Source organism: Micropterus salmoides, unplaced genomic scaffold, assembly GCF_014851395.1.
Source record: "Micropterus salmoides isolate LMB-PRFRI ecotype aquatic unplaced genomic scaffold, ASM1485139v1 Ms_hic_scaffold_11, whole genome shotgun sequence".
NCBI classification, from domain to species: domain Eukaryota; kingdom Metazoa; phylum Chordata; class Actinopteri; order Centrarchiformes; family Centrarchidae; genus Micropterus; species Micropterus salmoides.
This window is the reverse complement of record NW_024040152.1, coordinates 22,515,664-22,541,521: the sequence shown is the minus strand read 5'-3', so window position 1 is coordinate 22,541,521 and position 25,858 is coordinate 22,515,664. Positions and strand designations below refer to the sequence as shown.

The 25,858-nt window shown below is 40.5% G+C and overlaps 1 protein-coding gene across 2 annotated transcripts in view; it reads right to left on the bottom strand.

The window, feature by feature from the left end:
- Positions 1-2,516: 2,516 nt before the first annotated feature.
- The window catches only part of cdkal1 (CDK5 regulatory subunit associated protein 1-like 1), a 287,599-nt gene continuing 264,257 nt past the window's right edge, over positions 2,517-25,858 (bottom strand). For both annotated transcript variants that reach the window (XM_038711895.1, XM_038711896.1), the window contains 2 exons: positions 22,529-22,693; positions 2,517-4,002 (listed from right to left, as the gene is read on the bottom strand). In XM_038711895.1, the coding sequence (XP_038567823.1) occupies positions 3,841-4,002; positions 22,529-22,693 (327 nt within the window). In that variant the 3' untranslated portion in view covers positions 2,517-3,840. The remainder of the gene's footprint in view (positions 4,003-22,528; positions 22,694-25,858) is intronic.

Below are 25,858 nucleotides of genomic sequence, written 5' to 3'. Positions count from 1 at the left end.
GAAGACCAGCTAGTGTTGCATGCTTTTGGAGGTCGTACTTACAGTAATTCACACCACTGGTGGTGCAAGTACTGGGGGCTCAGATCCATCAGAGTGTAATGTCCTCTTTTTAATTCTCACTCTACATTTGTGCCACACAGTATATATAGTATGTTAAGTAGCATTATACATTTTTGGAGCAGCTTACGCTAACGTTAAAAATTCATCACTGCTATGTATGTCTATACAATACATTTTAAATACATGCTCCCCAAATCCATACTCCTTATCAACAGACTGATTACTGAATAGTCTCCTTGTATACTTTGCTGCATCATTAGGCTTATTATGACACCCTATTTGTAGTTTTGTTTTATACGTAAGCATTTTGGCTACTATTGATTTCATGTACTGGCAGGATTATTATTATTTTATACAAATAATGGCCACTACATCAGTAAAGGCAGGATTGTGGCCACCTGCTGTCCTGTCAGCACCAGCTGAGCAGACGAGTACTGTGAAAGAGACCAGACGGCCACAGAAAGAAATATTGTTTCATGGGTTCATCCCTCTGCTTATGCAATATGCCTAATTTGTTGCGCGCGCGCTCCCTCCCACCATCCAAAGACATGCATGGTGTCTCTAAAATTGTCCTTAGGTGTGAGTGTGAGTGGTTGTTTGTCTATGTGTGGCCCCGCGATGGACTGGCAACCTCTCCAGGGTGTACCCCGCCTTTTGCCCGACTGGGATTGGCTCCAGCCCCCCGCGACCCTGTATGCAGGATAAGCAGTTGACGATGGATAGAGGGATGGAGGTATGACATGATACAGCAGCCTGAAAACATTGTGTGTATGACTTCCTCTCATGTAAGACATTTGAAAATGTAATATATCTTTATTTTTCTGTCTCCTCTAAACCATATATTACTTGATAACTATTGCTGTAATCTGCTACAACTGCTATAAGGCAAATGCTGTATATCTCCAGAACAGGTTCATTGTCACCTTTTCTTCAGCTTTACACTAGTAATGGGGGTTGATATATTTTCAATGTCAAAGATCAAATGACAACATATAATTTTCAATACATAATCATGATTTATCCTGAGATACTTACTTTACCTGAGATACTGAACTTTTATGTTGCACTCACAGTAATGTGGCATCTCAGCCTCTTCAACGCCCTTCATTGAGTAACAACACTGCCTGCTTGCTTATGCAAGCCAAACCACTTTGAATTTCAAACACTTAAATCAATGAAATTAAATGATGTGATAGATGAGAGATGACACAGGAAAGCGCATTAATGTTCAACCTCCCTTTGATTGTCCTGTGTCCAAAGTCGCTCCGTTTCGCATCAAACGGACGTCACTGTGTCGATGACAAATTGGCAACAGCTGCAGCTAAGACAATTCAGAAACTCTTGCTTTTATTAGAAACAACTGAAGTGAATGATGCAAAGTGAATAATGATCTCTTTTCCATGGTTACCGCCTCAATATTTCATATTAAGTGATGATCTCCCAAACACAAAGGGTGTTGTTGCATCCATATTTCAGTGGAGAACGCCGTGTAACTGACATACACGCTGAGGAAATGTGCTTACAAAGCATCAAAAGAACTGTCACATAGTATGGATGGCTGCAGAATAATATAGGGCACTGCTGGATGGATGTAACAAGCCTCATAGCTACACGCATCATTTGATAACATAAGACAAAGCTAGTGCGTGTGTCTCTGGGTAAGACATGCATCATTTGATCAGGTAATATAAACCTTTGGTGCCTGTGTTTGTGTGCAAGTTTGCTTGACGTGCATCATTTGCCCACATACTACAAAATTGCAGTGTGCTGTGTGTGTGTGAAATGCACGAGCTAGGGAAGAAAAGGCCAGGGTACAGGCATGTATGTGTGTCAACAGAATGTGTGACATGCATCATATACTCCGATAATACAAAGCTAGTGTGTGTAGGCTACAAACTGCGCTATATCTAATAACATGGCTTTCTGAATGAGAGAGGGATGAGTCCTGTCATTCGTGAGCCACACATCCACATACAGATGCACGCTTTCTGGCTTTCTGCTAAATTAAGCATTGGAGGAAACTACAGACAGTACATCAGCCAGTGCAGGCATGTATAGACACACACACACACACACACACACACACACACACACACACACACACACACACACACACACACACACACACAGGCCTTCTGACACGGAAACAAGCTCACAAACAAGCTGAAAGACACTTGTGACTAGGAATATACACAGGGCGAGAGCGCACACAGACACACACACACACACATACACACAAAAATGCAGACCGAGACACATGTGCCAGTGCAATGCGATGCATAAATTGGGGCATGCATTATTAACTGTTGGAAATTTCAGCGCACATGTTGGGACTGTTGTACCTCAAAACAGAAAGACATTAGACAGAAATACAGGCAGACTCTATGCATGACAACAACTGAGTGATACAGAATGCAGTAATGAGACATGGGACTCTCAATCAAGCAACACAGTCATTTCACTCATGACAAACGGAGTTTGTCCTTTATTAAACAGTTGAGGATGGTTGTAACAATGCTAATCAAAACAAACAAAAACATAAACTGTCTCAATAATGACTCAGACTATATTTTCACCATAAGTAACAAGAGTATTAGTAAGAAAATATGAAACAATCAAGTTGGCACCAGAGCTGGTCATCACACACAAATAAAACAAATGACTTTGGGTGTGCAGGAAAAAATGATGAGTCAATAATGATCAACAATCAGCAGTCAGCATTGTCCACCTGGCTTGTTGTGTTATAACCCATCAGTATAAGGTAAGATGTACATTACAAATTAATTATTTTTCTTTGATATGTGGGGCAAAGACCATAAAATGAAACAAAAACAACTTCAAAAATGTTTGTTTGAATATACTGTCTGTGTCTCTCATTCAAAAATAAATACTTTGAAATGAAGGTAACAAATGATGCTTAACCTAAGTATTATACACATTATTACTCCTTTCCAGAGAATAAAATAACACATACTGTAAAGTAATCACAGTTGAATGGGCAACTCTAAAAACGCACAATACTTGGATCTACATGCTCAGTATGTCAAAAAAAAAAAAGTTGGATAATTCATTCAACACCTGAGAATCACTCTGCAACTCAGCAAGCTGAACAGGGACCGACAGTTTCATCATCCTCAGACTTTGTTCTGGTAAACGTGACAAGAATGTGTTAAACTAGTTGATTTATATGTGGAACAGCTACACTGGCCCAAAAAGCATTATTCAATTTATTTACGGACATTATTATTTATGGACAATGACAGGCTGCAGCCATCAGTGAACCATAGACAAAGCATAGCATTTTCCTGACAAACGGAATCTGTACCCTTGATAGATTCTAATTCAAATCTAGTATAACTATGAGGTAATTTGAACCAAAAAGGACTGTTAAGAAAGTGTTTGCTAAGGTCTGTGAAGACCACTGACCTGCCATTGCCCATGTGGTTGTTCCTACTTTACTGACAGAAAAGTCAGTGACATTAATTTGTTTGGAGAAAAAATAAAATAAAATGAACAAGTTGTGAACTCTGCCCTTTAATTTAAAAGTAAAACGGCTAACTGTACCAACAGGAGATATCTCACAGTGTATTCAAACAATCCTTGCCTCCGTAGGTGTCACTGACTTCATTTCTTTGGGTTATTTTGAAATTGAATGAGAGCTACAGTATGTTTTTAAGGAGACAGTTTTATCACTTAGTTCACCCACTTCAAACACACTGTTAAGGCTCCTATGATGACACTGTCCTCTCCCTTGTTCACAACCTTCTTCTAGTTGCTCTATCAGTAGAGTTTCTCTACAATAAAGGCCAAGATGCATGCTGCCAGAGCGAGCCCGATTCCCAGCTTCTTCAGTACTTCCCTGTCCAGACTGTAAGGGCCCATCAATAAAACGGATGAAGGCGATGCAGAAGCAGGACCTTGGACGCCATTGGCCATCTGTTCCTAAGGAGGGGACACACATAGAAAGACAACCACACACTAAGATCAAGAGGTAGAGACTTTTGATGTGTTCTTCATTTATTATCACCCGAACACTGTAATACTTACTGACTTCTTGGTTTGAGACTTGCTCTAGAGAAATAAAGATTACTGGATAGGTACAGATTTAGCGTTTGCAGTTATTCAATCAAACTGCATGACAGATGTTTACTGATACGAGCGTCTCTGCCTAGTCTCCCTGCTCATTAGGAAAAGATAAATATGTTGAGAAATGAATATTCACAATGTGCTTTTCAAAAAATGTACACTTAGTTTTTTTTGGAGGTTAAAAATTATGTGAAATGAACATAGCACAGATCCTCCTGTCATAAAGGCGCCCATGTTTGCCATTAGTGTACTACTTACTTGTTGTAAAAGAAACTCAAAGACCCTGTCTTGCTTTCTGCCACACACTTGTAGAACGTTGCAGCTAATAGCATAAGTCATGGTCATAATTCACAATTAAGGGCCAGTCACAATTCAAACAGCAAGGCTTGACAGGACAGTGGCCAGTGATCCAACGCATCAAATGTCTGTAATCAGAGCGTTCTGTTTAGTCTTAATGTGTTGGACCATTAAAAAGACATCCACCACTGAAGGGATGTGACAGTGAAAGATGGGAAAGAGCAATACTAAGAGGAGCGGAACAGGAAGAGGAAGAAGAGGAGGACCAAATCTGTTTTTTAGCAAATGTCTGGAGTAGGGCTGGGCGATACATCGAATACATTATTCGTATAAAATGTGCAATATAGCAGATGACCATATCGTCATATTCGAGTTTTAACTGTTTCTGCTCGTTGCTGCTGAGGGGTATGTATGTTACTTTAGTCAGCCATTAAGTGTGTAGATTAGCTCAGGTTGCAGTATAAGAGTTAGTGAAAGCTGTGTGTTGTGTTTGCTAGCACAGAAAAATAAAATAAAAGTCACTGTATATGTAACATTACTATGGCGTCTTCTACTGTTCACAGCAGAGTTGGTTCAGACGGTGAAAAGTAAGCTAGTTAGCAGCTACGAGTCACTGTGATTTTTACCCTGTGGTGGAGAAAAAGTGATCAATCATCTAATTGCTGTAATTAGTCTACCTGGCTCTAACACTTTGAAATTTATGATACAACAAACCCAGCGTCAATGCAGAAGTGCATTAAACCTGCATTATTTCTAACAGCCAGCAGAGGGCGAGTCCACTGGTTGCAAAAAGAAGTATGGTTGCATTGGAGTCAATAACAAAATTACCCTACTTTTCACTAGAATTATTTCCTCAACAGACACTTTCCTAATGAGTTTAGGGTTTCAGTCGCTAGTTTCAAGTCTTCAATACACCATGAAGTTTTGTAAATTAAAGTCCCATTTAGAGGAAAACAGACGATAAAGCAGGGGATGCTTAAGGGAGGGGTTAGCTTGTGATTGCACTGTGTACAACTAACTGCAAATTTGTCTTTTGGTGCTGTCTGTGTTTTCATGTAAGAACTTTGACCCTTTCACAGTGTGTTTTCTGTTCCTGAAAGTTAATTGGTCTTGTTCTGTGGTCAGTTGTACTAAAAGATACTCAAAGGAGTTGGCTGTTAGACCAAGATGGCGAAAGCCAAAATGTCAAACTCGAGGCTTGAAAAAGGTAGTCCACAAATTACTAGGTGATGTCATGGTGACCACATCCACATCTTTTTTACAGTCTATGCAACAAACACGGCAACACACAGGTTACCCAGAAAACCACCTTCCTTAAAGGGGAAGGCTCAGCTGGTAACACACAGGTGCAGATAGGCTATGGGTGTGCTACATTACTAATACCAACCTCACTTTGAAAATACTCCACTACAAGTAAAAGTTCTGCATTCTAAACCTTACTAAAGTAGTTAGTAAAATGGCCCCTGTCAGCATTTTACTATTATATATGATGTTTTTGGATTAATATTACTGCTGCATTAGTGTGTGTGTTGCATTTTTCCGAAGTAGATGTTTATGGTTTTGCTAATTTTAACTACTTTATATAGTTTTGCGTGGTTTAATCTACAGCAATGCATCATATTCTACAAGATCATTATGTTATCACTATTTGATGTATGTCAAATTGATGTATGTTATTTTAGACATGTCCATATCGAGTATCGTATCGTATATCGAGGTATAGCCTAAAAATATTGAGATTTTATTTATGAGCCATATCTCCCAGCCCTAATCTAGTGTTTATTTTGAAACATTAGTCTGCCAAATCATTATTCACTCAGCCCTTGGTTCTTCATAAAACAGTCATTTATGTGAATGGGTATATGACTTCCCTTCATGGATCATTTCTGTTGATGATTATGTACATTTAGAAATACATCTATTGATGCTACTTAACATTAGGATGCATAGATACTTCAGTGGCATTCTCATTTAGGAATGCAAAGGGGAATTACAGGGCTTTCCTCCACTTTCCTCTATCTCCTCTGTCCTCTCACCTCCAGTCTCTCTCCTCAGTTTCATTTGTAAATTACCAACGCAATAATAAAATTATGAAATTCACTGCTTATTTCAATATTTTGTAGATGAAAGCATTCATAAAACCAGCCATTTGCTTATGCATGAGTGCATTTCAATTATGATGCCATTATCTCTGTGAAAAGCAGTTCATGCAGTTTTGTAGTGATCCAATTATTACAGAGTGCTGTCTATTGAACCAAGCTAATGTTGAGGAAGGTACACTGTGATGTAGTTACGTAGGGAGGCTTGGAAAGACATGAGAAGATAAGAGTTAGCTTACAATGTTAGTCCAGCCAAAGCAAGACTGTGACTGTAATACTGATTGTGTTCTCAGTAGCACATCATTTTACCTTTGCTTTCCTACGGTGTGAGGCAGGGATGAGAACAATGATCAATTAATGATCTTGTCGTTAAAAATTTGATCGTACATGTGAAATTTTAGCGATTGACAATGAAATAAAGACCTGAAATATTAAAATGTAGTTTACTATTACATTCTACCTATCAGAAGAATAGTGTATTTTCAAAGCATGTTTCACTAAACCGCAAAGAGAGGGCTCTGCGATGGCTTTCCCTTCAGGGGAGCAGAACAGCTCCTGCAGAACAGCTCCTGCAACTGGCAGCATGGACTCAGAGGTTTAGAACTTTTTATGGGACATTCCCCCATTTTTGGATACAAAGCCAACAGACTGGTAGACAGATTCCCCAGACTGGCAAACCGGACATGCCAGTACCTCTGCATACCCACAACATCAGTACCATCCAAGCGGGTGCTTCTGAGCTGTGGCACTGATTGTGACCAGGATGCGCTCCTATCTGACACCAGACCATGTCGACATGCTAATTAGTCTTCTTATTCATAGGCTATGCAATGTTGTCAACGAATATGCTATATGTTGCTGTGGAAATAAAGTTTTGATTGAGGAATATAAGCATTTGGTATCGTTTGATTTAAGCAATATTTATATGTTTTTTTGTTACAATTATTATTTGCAACCCTAGTGTCAAGTACAACTTCACATATACCTGCTTCCTATAGCAACGTAACAATTTCAGACAGATTTTAAGTTTGCATCCTGCTGCAATGACTGCCTTGGGCTGAATTTGAGAGGTTTCTGTGTTTCTTCCAGGCCTGCATCCTCCCTCACTGATCAACATTATACATTTATTTATCATATATTTTATAGTGGACACCTCAGGTGTGATGTCAAGCAAAGCTAACTGATTGCTAAATGAATAATTCTGCACAAGAAGAAGAAGCAATTTTAGCATTAACAAAATTGGATGAGAGATCCAACACTTGTCAACATCTCTGGGTGGAGTGGAAATCAACCTGGATGACTTTGTGGTAGTTACTTTTTGTCTCTTGACAACATGACAGTTGGTGAAATGCCTTATCTCCAAGAAGGGGAAGATTGTGCAGTGTGGTATTGAGCGATTAGTCAGCAGCTTTCTAGAATAACCTTTAATCAAGTTTTTTCCCAAATAGGATACATAGCAAATTATGTTAAGAAATATGTGGCTATGTATGTTATCTATTTGTATGCTGTCTTTTTTAGTTAAAAAAGTTCCCATATGGGTTTAAAATTCAATAAAAACTCAGAAATGAAAAGTTGCAACTGTAGAGAATTTGTATGCACACCTACAGCACTGTCAAACTAAGATTGAAATAATTTTGATTTTGAATTCTGTCCAGTACAAACACCTGCCTGTATGCATAGTATGGATTAGTATGTAACTGAGAGTCAGTGCACGCCTACACGGGTTGCACATGCATGCACATGGCTGTGTGTATAAGCAGCTGCAGAGTGTTTGTCCTCTGCCTCTCTATCCTCCACATTACTTCCGCTCCCCTGTCCTCTCTGATGGTTGCGAACGCAACCTTGCCACCCACTCTTCTCTTCACTGTTGCGGCTGAATGGTTTCTTCTGTTACCGCACACAATGGAGGATGGATACTATGACCGACAACGCCTACGTGACACATCAATAAGTCACTTACAGTAACTTCAGACAACACGTGGAGGGAGAATCGGTAACAGAGGTCTGGCTGACGTATTCACATTTGCTTAATGTTGTATCACCGTTGAACTCCCCAAAGGCAAAACTGATACGCTGTTTTGTTGCTGTTTTGATGCTGTTTTGATGCTTGAAAAACAATAGGGGTGCTTTTTGCTAGGGAGTATGGTGGTAGCCATGTCAAGTCCTTGTCAGAAAGCATGTGCTACTTGTCACTGAGACTCTTATCTGTAAAACTGTGATCATAATGAATACAGCTACTTCTGTCGGCAATAATATAGTTGAAAAGTACTACTTCAGTGAGGTTACACTGTACACTTTTAGCAGGTTTTAAACATTGGCACATTCATTAAAAGATGAATGAACTGGCAGTGAGAAAAGAAGAGACTAAGGTTGGTTTTCCATCACTCATAGCTTTTTATAAACATAAATGTCTGAATGAAAAATGCTGCCTGTAAACATAAAATTCACTTAATAGTGCAAATTTCATTTCCTGCTCACTTGAGGAAGAAAAAGACCAAGATGAATATTTTATAGAAACTGAGACAAAAAGTGAATCAGAAGAGCTTAGGACTGAAATACAAATCAGTTGAGCACCAAACCATTATATTTTACTCGTCTGACAGGCCAAGTATACTGCCTTCTTTTCTCTATTCATCTATTTATCTGCCTCTCTGCAGGTGTCTTTTAACAACAGGGAGCCAGGAGAGAGACTGAATAGTAGTAGTCTAAAATCTATTACTAGTAGGGAGGATAAGTGAAAATCCAAGTGCCAGTAGGTGTGTGTCTACACAGCGGGAGAGAGGGGAGGAGAGGAGTGGAGAGAAGTGAAAAACTGAAAAAATCAGGAAAGGAAGATAAGGAAGAAAGGGGTCAGGATAAGATGAGAGATGTGGCTCTCAATGATAGCTCACCACCTGCTAGCTGGCATGCTGAGGTGGTACATGTGTCTGTGAGAAAGAGGGTTGGCATTTGTGAGTAAGTGTGTTTGTACGTGTAGGCCTGCGGTGGATAATGTCTGTCTGTCTGCTCACAGCGGTAGAACACAGCAAATTAATCCTACTATATAATCATCTAACAGTACACCAGGGGTAAAGGCTGGCTAGACACAGCTAGATACTTCTCCCTCGGGGCCTAGGACTCTCAAATATCTGTCTTAAAAAGTCTTTCAACACATGCATCTTTTTAAAGATAAATCTGGTGCAGCCACAGCCAACACACTGACATATTCACACACGGTGCACAGGGTGACACGCACACCACATCACGAGCGCCAGAAAGCACAATACATAGTGGTCACATTTCTCACATGATCCTCACCAGCTGCCTGTGTCACTCCAGACACACAGAGACCATGGAAGTGGTTTGTGTGTGTGCGTATGCGCGTAAACAGACACTGTAGTCACGGGTGCTTTGACAAAGCCATAGTGACACTCACAATGAGCGGCAGCTATATTTACAACAGGACAGAGGGACGGCAGAGAACGAGTGATTATAAGTAAAGAATCCTCATACAAATACATGTCTTTGTTGGAACTATCACTGACCAATTCACAATTTTGACATTTGTTTGGTTGGTAGAAAGATAGAGGTTTGAGCTGTAAACCCGCCCCCCCAAACACACACACACACACAGTAATACAGGCTCAGTGGGGAACTTGAGTCATGTTCTCTTTCGGTCTTCCTCTTTCTCATGTCATCGAAAATTTTCTCCATCACTGCAACTGTAAAACCATCTGCCATCACAATGTATGGGCGTGCAGGTATACCTGTTGACTCTCTGCACACACTCAAAGCTACACAACAGCCTAATCCAAGCATACAGGTGCTGGTCATATAATTAGAATATCATCAAAAAGCTGATTTACTTCAGTAATTCCATTCAAAAAGTGAAACTTGTATAATGTGGTAGATGGCGGCGCGCACTGTCGCAGCGGCCTCGAGCTCTCCAATACTTAGCAGCAAAACTACTTATCTTCAATCTAAGTTGATACAAATTAGAGGCTATTGCATGGGACGTGTCCGGACGAAATCATTCGGCCAGCAATTGACCAGCCAGGACGAAAGAATAGACCACGGCTTCTGAGGAAGCAGAAGAGAGGAAAACGAGCCAGGAGGCGAGTGAGGCTACGCTTAGCCCCACACAGACCGACCCTACCCAGTGTATTTCTTGCCAACGCACAGTCTGTCATCAACAAGATGGATGATTTAAGACTTCGGATCACTGATCACCGCTCAGACAGCTGCGTTATGACATTAACAGAGACTTGGCTTCACGAAAAACTCCAAGATGCAGCTGTGGAGCTAGAAGGCCGCACCATCTACCGAGCTGACCGCACAGAGGATTCTGGTAAGACAAGAGGCGGAGGTGTGTGCGTGTATATAAATAACAACTGGTGTACGGATACTACTGTGATCAAGAGACATTGCTGCCAACACAGAGTTTCTAATGCTGAAATGCAGACCATTCTACTTGCTGAGGGAATTTCCTGCAGTCTATATCACAGCTGTGTATGTGCACCCCCGAGCTAATGCTAATAAGGCTATGAGTAAGCTGCATGATGTTATCAACAGTCAACAAAATAGGCTACCGGACAGTGTCTTCATTGTGGCTGGGGATTTCAATCACTGCAACCTCAAGACAGTGTTACCTAAATTCCACAAAAATGTCAACATCAAAACAAGGAAGGGCAAAATACTAGACCAGGTGTATACAAACATACTGGGAGCCTACAAAACGCACTCATCACCCCACCTTGGACAATCAGATCATCTGGCCCTCTTCTTGACTCCTGCATACAAACCCCTGATCTGCGGACCCAAGAATCACATGAAGACTGTGCAGACCTGGACTGATGCAGCTACATTACAAGACTGCTTTGAGGACACAAGGTGGGAACTCTTTTACCATTCAGACATTGAGCACTACACCTCAGCAGTTCTGGCATATATTAACTTCTGTATTGACACTGTCATTGTCAAAAAGGACATTAAGATATCTCCAAACCAGAAGCCCTGGTTCAACAATAGGGTGAAAATGCTACTCAAAGACAGAGATGATGCACTCCGCTCAGGTGACAGGGAGGAATATAGGAGATCTAGGGCAGAGTTGAGGAGAGGCATCAAAGACGCCAAACAAAAATATAAACAGCGCGTTGAGGATGACTTCGGTGAGAACAATCCCCGTGCTATGTGGCAAGGCATTAGGAAAATCACGGATTACAAGCCGAATCACATACCTCCCTCCCGGATCAAGTCAATTCATTCTTTGCCCGCTTTGAGAATGGTACCAGCAAAGGACTACCCACCATCTTCTCCTTCACCCCAGACAGAGAGGAACAGCCACTTACACTCCAACAATATCAGGTCAGGCAGGTCATGCAGAACATCAACATCAGAAAAGCAGTTGGTCCAGATCATGTGCCAGGCAGAGTACTGCAGGCATGCGCCAACCAGCTAGCTGCAGACTTTACAGACATTTTCAACCAATCGCTACGACAAGCCACGGTACCTACCTGCCTGAAAACAGCTACCATAATCCCTGTCCCTAAGATCTCAGCAGTCACTGTTCTAAATGACCGGCCCATCGCACTCACACCAATAATCATGAAATGCTTTGAAAAGCTGATACCATCCAACATCAAGGCCAGCATCCCTCCCAGCCAGTTTGCCTACAAAGCTAACAGATCCACGGACGATGCCATCTCACTTGTACTACACACTGTCCTCACTCACTTGGAAAATCCCAACACCTATGCTAGGATGCTCTTTGTTGACTTTAGTTCAGCCTTTAATTCCATCGATCCCAGCAAACTAGTCAACAAGCTGCATTCATTGGGGCTAAACTCCTACCTCTGCCTGTGGATTAAGGACTTTCTCACAAATAGACCTTAGCAAGTTAGAATAGGTAATCTCACCTTCTCCACTGTCAGCATCAGTACCGGTATCCCCCAGGGATGTGTCCTCAGCCCACTCCTCTATTCACTCTTCACACATGATTGTAGTCCCATCCACACCACCAATGCCATATTCAAATTTGCTGATGATACAGTTATAGTGGGACTAATCACCAACAACGAGGAGTCAGCGTACAGACAGGAGGTGGAGAGTCAAGTTGGATGGTGCAAAGTGAATGACCTGATTCTTAACACCAAGAAGACAAAGGAAATGGTCATTGAATTCAGGAAGAGTAAGAGAGTGCATTCAGGGATATACATAAGCGGGGAGGAGGTTGAGCGAGTGACCAGTTTTATATATCTTGGAGTACACTTATCTGAGAACCTCACTTGGAAGGTGAAGAAGGCCCAGCAACGCCTTTTCCTCCTGCGCACACTCAGACGCTTAAAACTCCCCCATGACCTCTTGAAAAATTTCTACAGATGTACAATTGAGTGTCCTGACATACGGCTGTACAGTGTGGTACTCCAGCTGCACAGCAGAAGAAAGGAAGGACCTACAAAGGGTGGGGAAGACTGCTCAGTGGATCGTCGGTGCCCCTCTTCCCCATCTGAACGACATCCACTCTAGCCGTCTTCTCAGACGTGCCAAGAACATCAATGGAGACTCTTCACACCCAGGTCACCATCTGTTTTGCAAACTTCCTTCTGGCAGGTTCAAGGTCATCAGAGCAAGGACAAACCGCCTAAAGAACAGCTTTTTCCCAAGAGCGGTGGACATGCTGCTGCAATCTTGAATATTGATACAAACTGTGCTTAACACACACTAAATGCACTTTATCCAATTGCTGGACCAGTTAATCATGTCTTAATGCTAACATTGCTGTTGCATTCTTTTAATGTATGTTTTATTGCTTCATTTTATTATTTTATGCAATCCTTTTATGGCGTATTAATTTATTTATAGAAGCTGCTAAGTTCAATGGTTTGCTCTAAACTGCATCTTGTTGTATGTGCAATGACAATAAAGTCCCTATCTATCTATCTAATGTATACATTCATTCCACACAGACTAATATATTCCTGTTCATTCCTTTTAAGTTTGATGATTATAACTGACAACTAATGAAAACCCCAAAATCAGTATCTCAGAAAATTAGAATATTGTGAAAAGGTTCAATATTGAAGACCTGGTGCCACACTCTAATCAGCTAATTAACTCAAAACACCTGCAAAGGCCTTTAAATGGTCTCTCAGTCTAGTTCTGTAGGCTACACAATCATGGGGAAGACTGCTGACTTGACAGCTGTCCAAAAGACGACCACTGACACCTTGCACAAGGAGGGCAAGACACAAAAGGTCATTGCTAAAGAGGCTGGCTGTTTACAGAGCTCTGTGTCCAAGCACATTTAAAGAGAGGCGAAGGGAAGGTAAAGATGTGGTAGAAAAAAGTGTACAAGCAATAGGGATAACCGCACCCTGGAGAGGATTGTGAAACAAAACCCATTCAAAAATGTGGGGGACATTCACAAAGAGTGGACTGCAGCTGGAGTCAGTGCTTCAAGAACCACCACGCACTGCAGTAATGCGGCGTGGCATGGAGTCGATCAGTCTGAGGCACTGCTCAGGTGTTATGAGAGCCCAGGTTGCTCTGATAGGGGCCTTCAGCTCTTCTGCATTGTTGGGTCTGGCGTATCGCATCTTCCTCTTCACAATACCCCATAGATTTTCTATAGGGTTAAGGTCAGGCGAGTTTGCTGGCCAATTAAGAACAGGGATACGATGGTCCTTAAATCAGGCACTGGTAGCTTTGGCACTGGACAGTCAGTGGTCGTTACCTCTGGCTGGAAGAAGTCTGATGCTACTGATTTTACATAATCCATGTGCCTACTGCAGCTAAAGGCTCTCCGCAGCGCCCCGCAACTTACTAAATTCTTCCATCTCAGAAAATAAAGGTCAGATTGAAACACTGTAGAGAGGCTTTTTAAGAAAAAAATTACCCAAACTTTGTGTACCGTGTATGATTCGTTAATAAACAGGTTGCCGAATTAACTAATAACAGTTCATGTTTGCTGTGTACCATTGGATGTTCTGCCAACTTTCACTGAATTAATTTGATACTGAAAAAATCTTAAAAACTGGAGTATTCAGGAAAGCATTCCTGTTCCAGTTGCTACTGAGTTACAAACTGAACGTTGAGCCAATATTATATTGCAGCCTCCGGTACAGCAGCTATATAATATTGTCCTGTTTTTCTAACTAACTTGATGTTCATGCTCATCTTAATTACAATTAATCGCCCAAGTGTATCTGCTGCAGGTTTATCAAGTGTAACACACAAAGCTAATTGGACACATACACGTTACACGTTCACGGTTTGCGCAGGCTGTATTTTCTCCCACTACGCAACAGAAAGTGCAAAATGACAGCCAAGTCAACAGAAGCAATAAACAGTGCTAGTGTCTGCAGGACATGGGAATGGAAATCAATATCATCAGTTCTATCTACCATAAAACAATCAGAAAGTGAGAAATGTCATCTGTGGTGAGGTCAACTGTTTGCTTACAGTTATTTATTGTGGTGTCACTCTGATTTTTCATTCCTTTTAACTACTTTTTGTTTGTTTGTTTGTTTGTTGCCTCCAGTGAGCAGTCACTAGGGTTGGTGTACCACTGTGCTGCTGAGGACATCCTGGCAGGATTATAACAAGACCATAATAATGGCGTGTGAAATCGCACCAGAGCATCGTCAAAGCCGAAGCACCACTGATTTGATAGACAGTTGTTTTCTATAGCATGCTTGATATTTCCACACAGGTAGGTTTCCAGTAACTAAATACATAAGAACACTTCTGCACATGTTTGTACAGTCGTATTGTATCTTTACCTGCAAGAAAAGAATGGAAAGAGATCTCAAGTGGTTGTTGGATGACCAACAACATATTTCAGATTTAATTTGATGTTATACAACACATCATTACATTAAGTATCTTGCTGTTTAAAGCATTTAACCAACAATCTATGTCTTGGGAGTCATTCCAGGTAATGTGTCTCTGGTCATTAAGTAGCAAGGTGTTTTCTTGAGCCCGGGATTAAAGAGGGCAGACTACATTTCTCCAGTGGATCCCAACACTGAAGTGTTGAGCGAATGAGCAAAGCATGTAGCCTATTGTTGTGGATACCATTAGCAAGATTAGAGCCTGGTAAAAGAAAGTCGCAAAAATGTGAAAGTAAAAGCCTGCAGGTTTAAGTCAGGTCTGAGGGTTTAGCAGGGCTTTTCTTATCATGTTGTACTGTTGAAAGATAACTTTTAACAGGACCATGCCAAAGGCGTAAACAAATGCTTATAGAACTGGTCACCTTAGTGGCATTAGCACTAGCATTATTCTTGGCATGGACTCTGAAAGAAGAAGTCTGTTTTATGGGACATGGGTAGTAAATAAAGGTTATCTCTCTCGTAATCAAATACTAGTCAAAATCCAAGAATTTCCTGCTGAGACATACGTCAACAACACTGCAGCTGTTTTTCTGTTGAGACAGCATGTTGAGCTCAAGAGGACGGTAAAAATCAAAATAAAATACAGAGCAATTGGTGACTCATCTGCCCAAGAACGTTGCTCAGAGGAGTTTGTTTACAAGGCTCATTCTGGGAAAAGTCTATTTTTACAATAACATGGAAGAGAAAGACAAAAAACATGATTACTCAATAACTTTTATCCATAACAGTTGTTGGCTAAGTGCTTTGTTATTTACATCTTCCATCTATGGTTCAAAAGCAAACTCGGGGCAAGGGGCATTTATAACCAATTGACATTTTAAATAAACGAAACAGAATGAGGCTGGGTAATGCCATTTGGCATGTAAAAATACTGAAAATAGACCTGACTGATATTTTGATGGCTTAACATTTATGCCTTTGTTACTGTAACTTTGGTTCTTCAAGTATACACAAAGTGCAGGCCATGTAATACAATTTGACATGCTAAATGAAATGCTTAAAATAGTTGTGCCTGCTGTTTTGAAGGCAAAAACAAATTGTTTGCTACATGAGTAAACAAAGTCATGCAAAGGTCAAGCAAAACCTTTTGACATTTTAAATAAAAAGTTTAAAAATAGATTTGAGCGGATAAACTGTATCCTGACCAGAAAACACAGCCTAATCTTTGATTTGTGATATTTTCCCAACAATAGAGATGACAAAATGTGAGCTTAACGCAACATCAAAGCAACAGTGCGTGTCAATAGGGAGCGGTTCAATTGTTTGGGGTGAAATACAGATTTTTGTTTGAGCGTTATGCCTGTGTGTGTATACGTGTGTTGGTGTGCGTTTTTGTCTTCATAATGATTGTGTGTTTAAAGCCAGTATCCTATTCAGCCTGAAGCTTGAATGATTCTGCCACGCACACCGTGGGGGGGGACTGTGTGTCATGTGTATGTGTGTATGTAAATGTGTGTATCCAAGGATCTGTCCGTGTGTATGCGTATAAGCTTTGTTTTACCAAAGGAACCTGTAGTGTATCTTAGTGTGTGTCTGTGTTTATGTACTGCAAGCATTATGATGCAAAGTACCAGCAATTCCACCCACTCAGCTGGTACTAGAATATCTAAAGATGAAATTATAAATTGACCACATCCATCCAGTGTGTTTTTATATTCCTCTCTTTCCACCCCCTTTGCACCAGTCCCATGAAACACAAAAAATGGCATGGATAAACTGATTAAAACTTCAATGGGAGGACAGATGGGCAAGAGGTAAAAGAAAGAAAGGTAAATAACACACAAATAGAGCTAAAAAGAACAAGACAGACAGAAAGAAGGCTGGGAAAACCAAGAATAACAGGATAAAGGGAAAAAGAAAGGTAAATGTAATGTTCCAGCAGAGATTCGTCAATTCACCCCCTTTTCTTTTCTGTTATTCTGTCATTTTACTCTCAGCTCTCTCCTTTTTCTATTCTGCCGTTCATAAGAACTGTCAATTTGCTGTCTTGTGGAAGGAGCAGAGCCGTTTTCTTCCCTCTCTCCTATTCTCTCAGTCTCCTTGAGAAAGTATGCTGTGAAAAGAGCTGATTATTGGATGGCACTCAAGCTACTTTTCTGATCCATCTACCTCGCTCTCTCTTTCATTCTTGTTTCATATTTTGGCCTCTCTCTCACACCTCCCCACTCCTCTTCTATCATTTAATTTCATCTGAGGACAAGGACTGGTGAAGATACTTTTTCTTCCCTTCACAATGCTGTTGAGTGCTTTCTCTGCTATTGTGTCCCACTAAAAGTATCATAACTGTCCTTCCATTTCTGGGGAAAGTGCTGTTTCTGTGAAAGAAGGGCTGACAGACGAAGAGATAGAGAGAGTAAGAGAGAACAGAGGAAGAGATGACATCCAGTTCAAGGGATCATCATACATCAGAAAGGCAGGGAGACACCACGGACAGATTGCCAGTTCATTACTATGTGACCACATAAACATACATTCCTAGTGGCCGATTCTAGTCTTTAGTTCATCTGACCAGGATGTTTTCAGGGATTTGTGAGGACCCGAGGCACCTAAAACCTAACCTTCAGTAAACAGAAAAAACCCCATCCACACAGAAAAGATGTTCCTTAGCTTAGTCTTGGTGGAAAACAAGGAATGTAATCCAGGCAAGCGTGTGAAGTCGGCCGATCAGAGGTAGTGTTACCTTAGTTGGTAATTACTTTCACCAATAACAAGAAAATACTTGATTTAAAAATGGTGGTACAGCAGCTTGACAAACTTTAGACAGTAAAACCCGAAACTTCCAATTAATATCTGATTAAATAAATCAGGAGTTGCATGTTGGGTTTGATATGTTCCTCCCCCTCTCGGCACATGGACAAGGAGCAGTGTACCATTAGATGAACCATGAATCCATCCTCAATAGTCATCCATAATTCCTATACATGTCGATACATTCACACTTCCAGGCATCTGTTCATCCATTAACTGTTCATCTAAGCAATCGCATCTCACATCCATGCATCCATATCTGTCTGTCCACTTTTCAGGTCCTTTCATCCACACAAGCTTTCACACGCCACTGCTTTATAACTCCATCCATCCAGCCATATTGCTTCATTCCCACACTCATCAGTATGGATGCTGGCTGGTGTGCAATCATCTCTCTCCATCTCTGAAATGATAGCTCTCACACTTTGTTCCTTTCTTGACATTACAGACCTCAGTGGGTTCCTCTGCCTAGCCATTCACCCACTTATCTACCACTGTTTTTCTATTTCTCACTTTCTCTTACGACACTCCTCTGCATCTTAGATGAAGCGACAAAGCTCGGACTCCATCCTATCTAGCTATCGTGGACCTCATCACACAATCTCTCTCCTCCCGATCCTTTATACTTCTATTTTTCCCTTGCTCTCTGCCAAAAGCCTGTAATTATAGAATGTGCTGCAAGACATGGGGGTGAGCATCTATCGGCTTTTGCCTAATTACTCATTCATCTCACACACATACACATTCTGCTCAGTGTGTGGTTGACCCCCGCAGAGACTCACAGAAAATAGATGGTCTTGTATAATATGTATAGGCCATCCACCAGTGTGTGTGCACAAATGTATATCCTAGATTTGTGTGTATACACGGGTATGCTAGTGTCAGATTGTAATGAATGCATGCGTGTGCATGCGTATATATAATCCGATCTGTTCAACATATTAATGATGATGAATCCAGAGACCGGACACATGACTGTCAAGGACATCACAAATACAAGAGGGCAGTATTGTAAGCGTGTCTGTGTGTGTAGCCTGCAGATACAGCTGTGTTTCCAACCCATTAGGTTACTTATCTATTAGCACTGTGCTCTAGTGCCACTCTGCTGTCATTTAGAGCCAACAATGCAAGTTATAAGGACTATGCATTACAGATCACTGGCACCATCACTGGAGATCACTTAATGTAACAATACGTTAATTGCCAAAATGCTGTAGACAGCAGAGACAAGCATTAATGATTTTATTGCGGCTCTAGACCGTATTGCATTTTAAACCATACCTTAGAAACTTGCATGTTTAGTTTAACTCTCCTTTGTTGCTGTTGCTATGAATTTCTTTTGCAGTGGTTGCCAGTCTTATGGTAGTCTAAACCAGTACACCACTAACTCTTTACCCATTTACACAAATAGCCATATTAAATACATACCCCTCAAAACCACAAAGCACATAGTTGTTCACATAGTGTAAAACAGACACAAACTGATAATGTGTCCTATTCAGCTATTGCCATTCTAAAAAAATGAAGAGCAAATACTCACTCACTCTTTTCTCACTCTGTCACCTTTTAGATCTTTACATAAATTGTCTGGTAGAGCCAATTGAAGGTGGAAATCATGACTTTACGTCAATTTTCATGTGCAAGAGTGCATGTGTTGTTACATCAATCCCAGACAAATGAAGGGCCTGGGCATGTTTCGTAAGAATGTCAAAGAATATAGAACTAGTGCAAATGCAAGTGTGTGTTGGATAGGCTGCAGACTTTATGAGACAACTAGCTTTACAAGGTCTAGTCCTCACTGCTGAACTTTTCATTGCCAAGTGACGTGTCGCTTTCTCTTACTTTCTTTTTATCTCATTCTCTGCCATCCAATTCTCGCTCTGCTTGCTTTCCTCTTCGTCAGTGCCCCCCCCCCCCCCAACACCACCCATGTCTCTGTTCCTTTAGTCCCCTCCCTCTCTGTCTAGTAGTAAAGGCTGATGGAGTGTGAAATTAGAAAGCGTATCATATTCTGCTCTGTGGCTCCATGTCCTGAGCTATAAGCTACAGCTGGTCAGAGTGAAAAATAACATGCAGTGAAACAGATACATTAACATGGTGTGTGTGTGTGTGTGTGTGTGTGTGTGTGTGTGTGTGTGTGTGTGTGTGAGTATCTGGCGTGTGTCTTTGTGTGTATGTGGTGGAAAGGAATACAGAGGACAGTTTAGCAAGCCGCAGCTTATCTTAAATTACTTATCTCACGCCTGGTACACTGGTGCTTTTCCACAAACTGTAGAAGCGAGCATGGATTAAAAAAATGTGGACAGACAGACAGACAGACAGACAGACAGACAGACAGACAGACAGACAGACAGACGCACGCACGCAAGCACAGACACACACCTCATTTATTTGCTGACTGAACAAAATTTGAATAGCCTGTTGTAAACTCAACTTTTATAGTTTTGAAAAGGAAAGAACACATGACAGCTTGACAGATGTAGGTTAGGTCCTCTCATTACCTGAAGATGAGAGTATGCGTTCTGTTGAATACATGTACTGTATCTGGTCAACACATGTACACTCACATACACACACTACATAGGCAACTGATTTAAAGTTGCGAAATATAGCCTGCACTGAACTAATATCATCAAGACAAAATTACTTAATACTTACTTAGACATGCAACAAATTGATCCAAGAGTCAAACATATGTTAGTGAGCTTGGGACTTGGGTACTCACTGTGAAGTTATATATATATATATATATATATATATATATATATATAACTTGATTGACATTTTGTCTTATATAACATACTGTACATTCTCAAACAGTGCAAACATCATTTTAACTTTATTATCTTGTAGAATAAGAGGCACTGCCATAGATTAAACTACCCAACAGTGTATAAAGTAGTTAAAATGAGCTTAATCTTAAATATCCACAGCAGTAAAATGCAACATCCACATTAATACAGCAGTAATATTAATACAAATACGTCATATATAATAGTAAAATGCTGACAGGGACCATTTTAATGCAAAATGATTACTTCAATTTTGCTATAATACTTTTACCGTAATAAGTTTACTTTCACTTGTAGTGGAGTATTTTCAAAGTGAGGTTGGTATTAGTACTTTTGCTTAAGTAATGGATCTGAAAACTTCTTTCTCCTCTGGTTATCACACCCACAGCCTAACTGCACCTCACCTGTGTGTAACCGGGGGCACCTTCCCCTTCAAGGAAGGCTTTGTGGGTAATCTGTGTGTGTGACGGAGTATCGGGTTTGTTGTGAAAGTGAGTCTTTCTCTGTGTGTGGGGGGTAGTTAAGTTATTTTAGTCAGCCATAAAATGTGTAGATAAGCTCAAGTTGCAGTATAATTGTTACTAAAAGGCTGTGTGTTGTGTTTTCAGCCACAAGAAAAAAAATTCAAAATCCTTTTTATTTATTACGCCGAATACTACTCTTCACAGCTGAGTTGGTCCAGACTAGTTAGCAGCTAGAAGTCAGGCTTAAAGTAGCCTAAAACTGGAGGTATCCCAAAATACATTTTGTAGTTTTGTAGTTGGAAGCTGCAGCAGAGTAATTAGAGCAATCAGATGATTGACTGCATTTTCTCTTGGGACTTATTTCTGCCACAGCAAAAAAAATCACAGTGACTCATAGCTGCTAATTCAATACAAATACAAGCAAAATGTATATTTCATTTTTTAAAACCAGTTAAAACATCAAAACGTGTAGACTTTCATTTATGCAAAAAGAATGTTTTAATCTGAGGTGAATGGATATGAATTTGCAGCTGAATCAAATTGCATCAAATGGACTTCAAACTACAATTAAGATTAAGATTATCAGTTATGTTTTTATTGGCTCACTGACCATTTATCCAGATCAGATTGTTTCAGAGAAATAAATACTCATATCTACTGAATAAATGCACGGTATAGTGTAAATGCTGAGTGTTTGAAAAGTGTTTTGAACCCGTGTACCTGCATTCCTCAGGATCCTTTCCATTCAAGATACTTGACATGATTTACATATTATTTTTATTTATTTATTACTGAAATTATGTTTACCTCCAGGCTGTCTATTTTTTTCCAGTACATATGGTGTGCAATTTCTTCTGTTTTATGCCAGCTACTTTGTAAACTCTATTTTAAGGTTATTCTCATGAAAGTATAGTTCACTATAATTAAAATCATTTGTTGTGTTGTATTCTTCTCACAGTACAGCCATGATGTGTTTACATACACGGATTTGTTTGACTCACTGTGCATTTGTTTTGATTTACAGTGCTGTAGTAATGAATCAGGAAGAAATATGATTCAAGAGCATTCAACTATGTCTGTATGCAGATATGCATGTATTTGTGTGTGTTTACCTGCATCAGGCCAGACACCTCTCCTTTCTGAAGTGGTGCAGCAATAGAGGGAGTGAATGGCTTACTGTCTTCTATTGGTTGGCCTTTCAGGAAGTGTTTTCCTGCCTCGTAGATGTACACCTCAATCATCTTCCCTTTGAACTCTACCCTCTTAGGTACTAGCACCTGCACATGAGGAGAGATTCATCATTACATCACTGCACATTTAAAAAGCTCTGAGAAAGAAGCACAATGAAACATTATTGAACATTTGTGATCGCATTCATTGCAGCAGCAACAGTGGAAATAAACCTACACTGCAAAAGCTATACAATAAATCAAATCACATTGACAAATCTTCAGAAATAGAGCACAATGGATAATAAGTTATAAGGTTTATGAGGTACAGGACAAAAGTAACGTGTTATTTAGTGACTGCATAGTAGTAACCAGAGAGATAATTCCAGCAACTTGCTGTCATTCACCTAGACAGGTATACCTATATAAACATCCGATCCAACAATTAATAAACCCTCTGCATGTTTCTCCACATCTGTCAATTAGCCGCTGTTCAAAACTGTTTTCCCCAATACTCCCCCACATTGTTATTTAGCTAGTCCCTGCCTGCGCACAGAAAAAAAACCCAAAACACACAGGAATGTTTTCAGTTCCATTTATGGAAGCCCTCAAGGTCAAAAACTACAGCAAGAGCTGTGAGATGAACCACTGGGATATGCTGGTTTGTCTTATTATTTCACCATGGCAACCATAAATCTCAGCTGATCACAGCAGGAAGGAAGAGAAAACAAAGAGTTATAATTACGGCTTAGTGTGAAATGGAATTTGTTCTTAATGACTTACCCCTGTAAATAAAGATCATATGCAAATGCTTTTTCTTTCAAAACTATTTTCAAACTAACCACAAAGTTGACAGACTGATTGATTTCGGTTAGAGTACTGATTTACTTCTTTTCTTCAGCTCTTTCTTTCAGATTCAATCGTTCTGGTAAACACTAATAGAATGAATGGTGTTGTGAATATGGGCAGGATCTAAAACTAGTCATAAGAGCTTGTGTAAATTATAATCAAAACTTCAGTAAGGGCTTTCTTTGTAAACATTCTACGATTTATTCTACTTCCCAAGAAAAGAAAAAGGCTCCCTGTACATGAGTGCTCACTGTAGGGTTTGAAAAGTGATGCTATCCTTTCTGAATAAACAGACATGAACACAGCTTAGCATTTATGGAAAACCATCTGACACTACACTGACAATTTCCTTAGGAAACAGTAATTCAATTATTACACAAGTTTAAAGACAATATGTGTATATTTTACTAATAATGACAATTAAAGCTGCAAGCAGCGTTGGACAGGCCCTCACGTCGTGATGCACGTTAGAGCATACTGTGGCCACGGTGCAGTTGCCAGAGGTCATCAGCATGGCTCTGAATTATCCTGTGTTTTTAATTCCTCAAAAAGCAGTTAAACATCACTTCATGTATCCTATGTGGTGCTAAAGAACGGCTGCCAATTCTTTGTTGTGTACGGAACCTGTAAATCTCAAAATTAAAATAAAATACAAAATGGTGGGCTTAGTGTTGGGTTTAGGGCATTGTTCCAACCGGACATGATATATGTGCCACAAAAATTTCGGACATTTCGGAGAAACAGGGTCCGGGGGCTGGACTTTAGGCTAATCAGACATTTTACCATGCCCATGCACAAAAACACATAACACGTACATTTTCGTGGGACAAAAATACGCTCCATTGGCAGAAAGATTGGCAGTTCCATGTTTCATGCTTGGGCCCTAATAATGTGACAATTTATTTATCCCTGTCTTTTTGCATCTTTCCACGCATAGATCAGAGGCTAGGATGAGCAGCAGAACAGTAACCTTGGACCTGCTGGGAATGTCTTGCCCAAGTACACTTCAGCAGGGTGGTTGCTTGCTGACTGGGATCATCTGGTGGTCTGTCTAACCATTACATGACTCTGTAGGGCTAAGCTACTGACTGGGCAGACAATAGCATTTGAACTGGTGTAGGTAGTGTTACTGCTGTGATGGCGGGAGAAAGCCTGGCACAGTGTTAATCTGTCAGTCTTTATCCAGCTGGTGGAATACGATAGGAGATGGAGAACAGGCCAGAAAGACACACAGCCAGCGCCACGCCTGCCTCATCAACACACCTGCTACTAGACATTCTGACCACTGCGAGGGTGTGTGTGTGTGTGTGTTTGTGTGTGTATGTGTGTCTAAGCAGCCAGCAACCAGGCTGGGAGCAGAGAGGTGTGAGTGTGTAGGTGAGGGTCATTCAAGGCCCATTACAGGGTGATTAAATGATGAAAGAGCTTGTCCGATTTCATTGGAAACCCCCCCATCCTACTTCCTCACTCAGCAACTAACAGACACACACACACACACACAGGTGGGTTGGGTGCCTATTATACCCGTCAAGATAGATATCCATCTGATGGTGTAAAATTGAAACTAGGCCATTTGTTCACACTCACACCTCTCTCTACCTTATTCCCCACTTCCCACCCCTCTCCACCTCTTTCTGTCCTCTTTTTTGCTACTACTCTTTTCACTTCTTTCCTGACCAAGACCTTACGACCATTTTTCTCCCTCAACCACCCAAACCCCCCAACTGCACTGAACTCTACATACTTTCTTTTTTTATAAAATATTTAAGATGCAGTTATCCACAGTGATGTACGGTCAAGTTTAACCTTTGTGATTACAATACAGCACCAAAAAACAAATACTTTTAGTTCCTTGAATAATCATACCAGTGAGCTAGAATGACAGGAGGTTCTCAAAAGACAACTTGCACTGTTGGTCAGACCTTTGTAATGTGTATACAAGCTCATGTTCTGTATGTGTCTGTGTGTCCCGTGGATATAGACATACAGTATACATGATATAGGGATCCCTTGGGGGGGACAGAATCAGGAAAATATTGGTACATAGCTTTTCAAGTTATTTTTTCAAAGTCAAAGAGTGATTTAGGAGTACATGCCAAATACCTAATGTCCAAAAAAAAATGGACAGGGAAAACATCAAACACGTCAACATGCTCTCCTCTTGAGTCCCATACACATGAAATACAAGCCTGCATATGCACAAATGCACACATACATGAAGGAGTGTGCACTCACACACACATGAACTAAGTGACACTTGTAACTTAAGTTTATAGCCTGCAGAAGGAGGTGCAAAGGAGGACGAGGAGGAGGAGAGGAAAGTGGAAGGGAGGAAAAATTATTACCATCCCCTGCCCTCCCTGCTAATAAAAAGCATAACTTCAAACATGTTTCTGATGATGGTTAAAGCAGGAGGAAATTGAT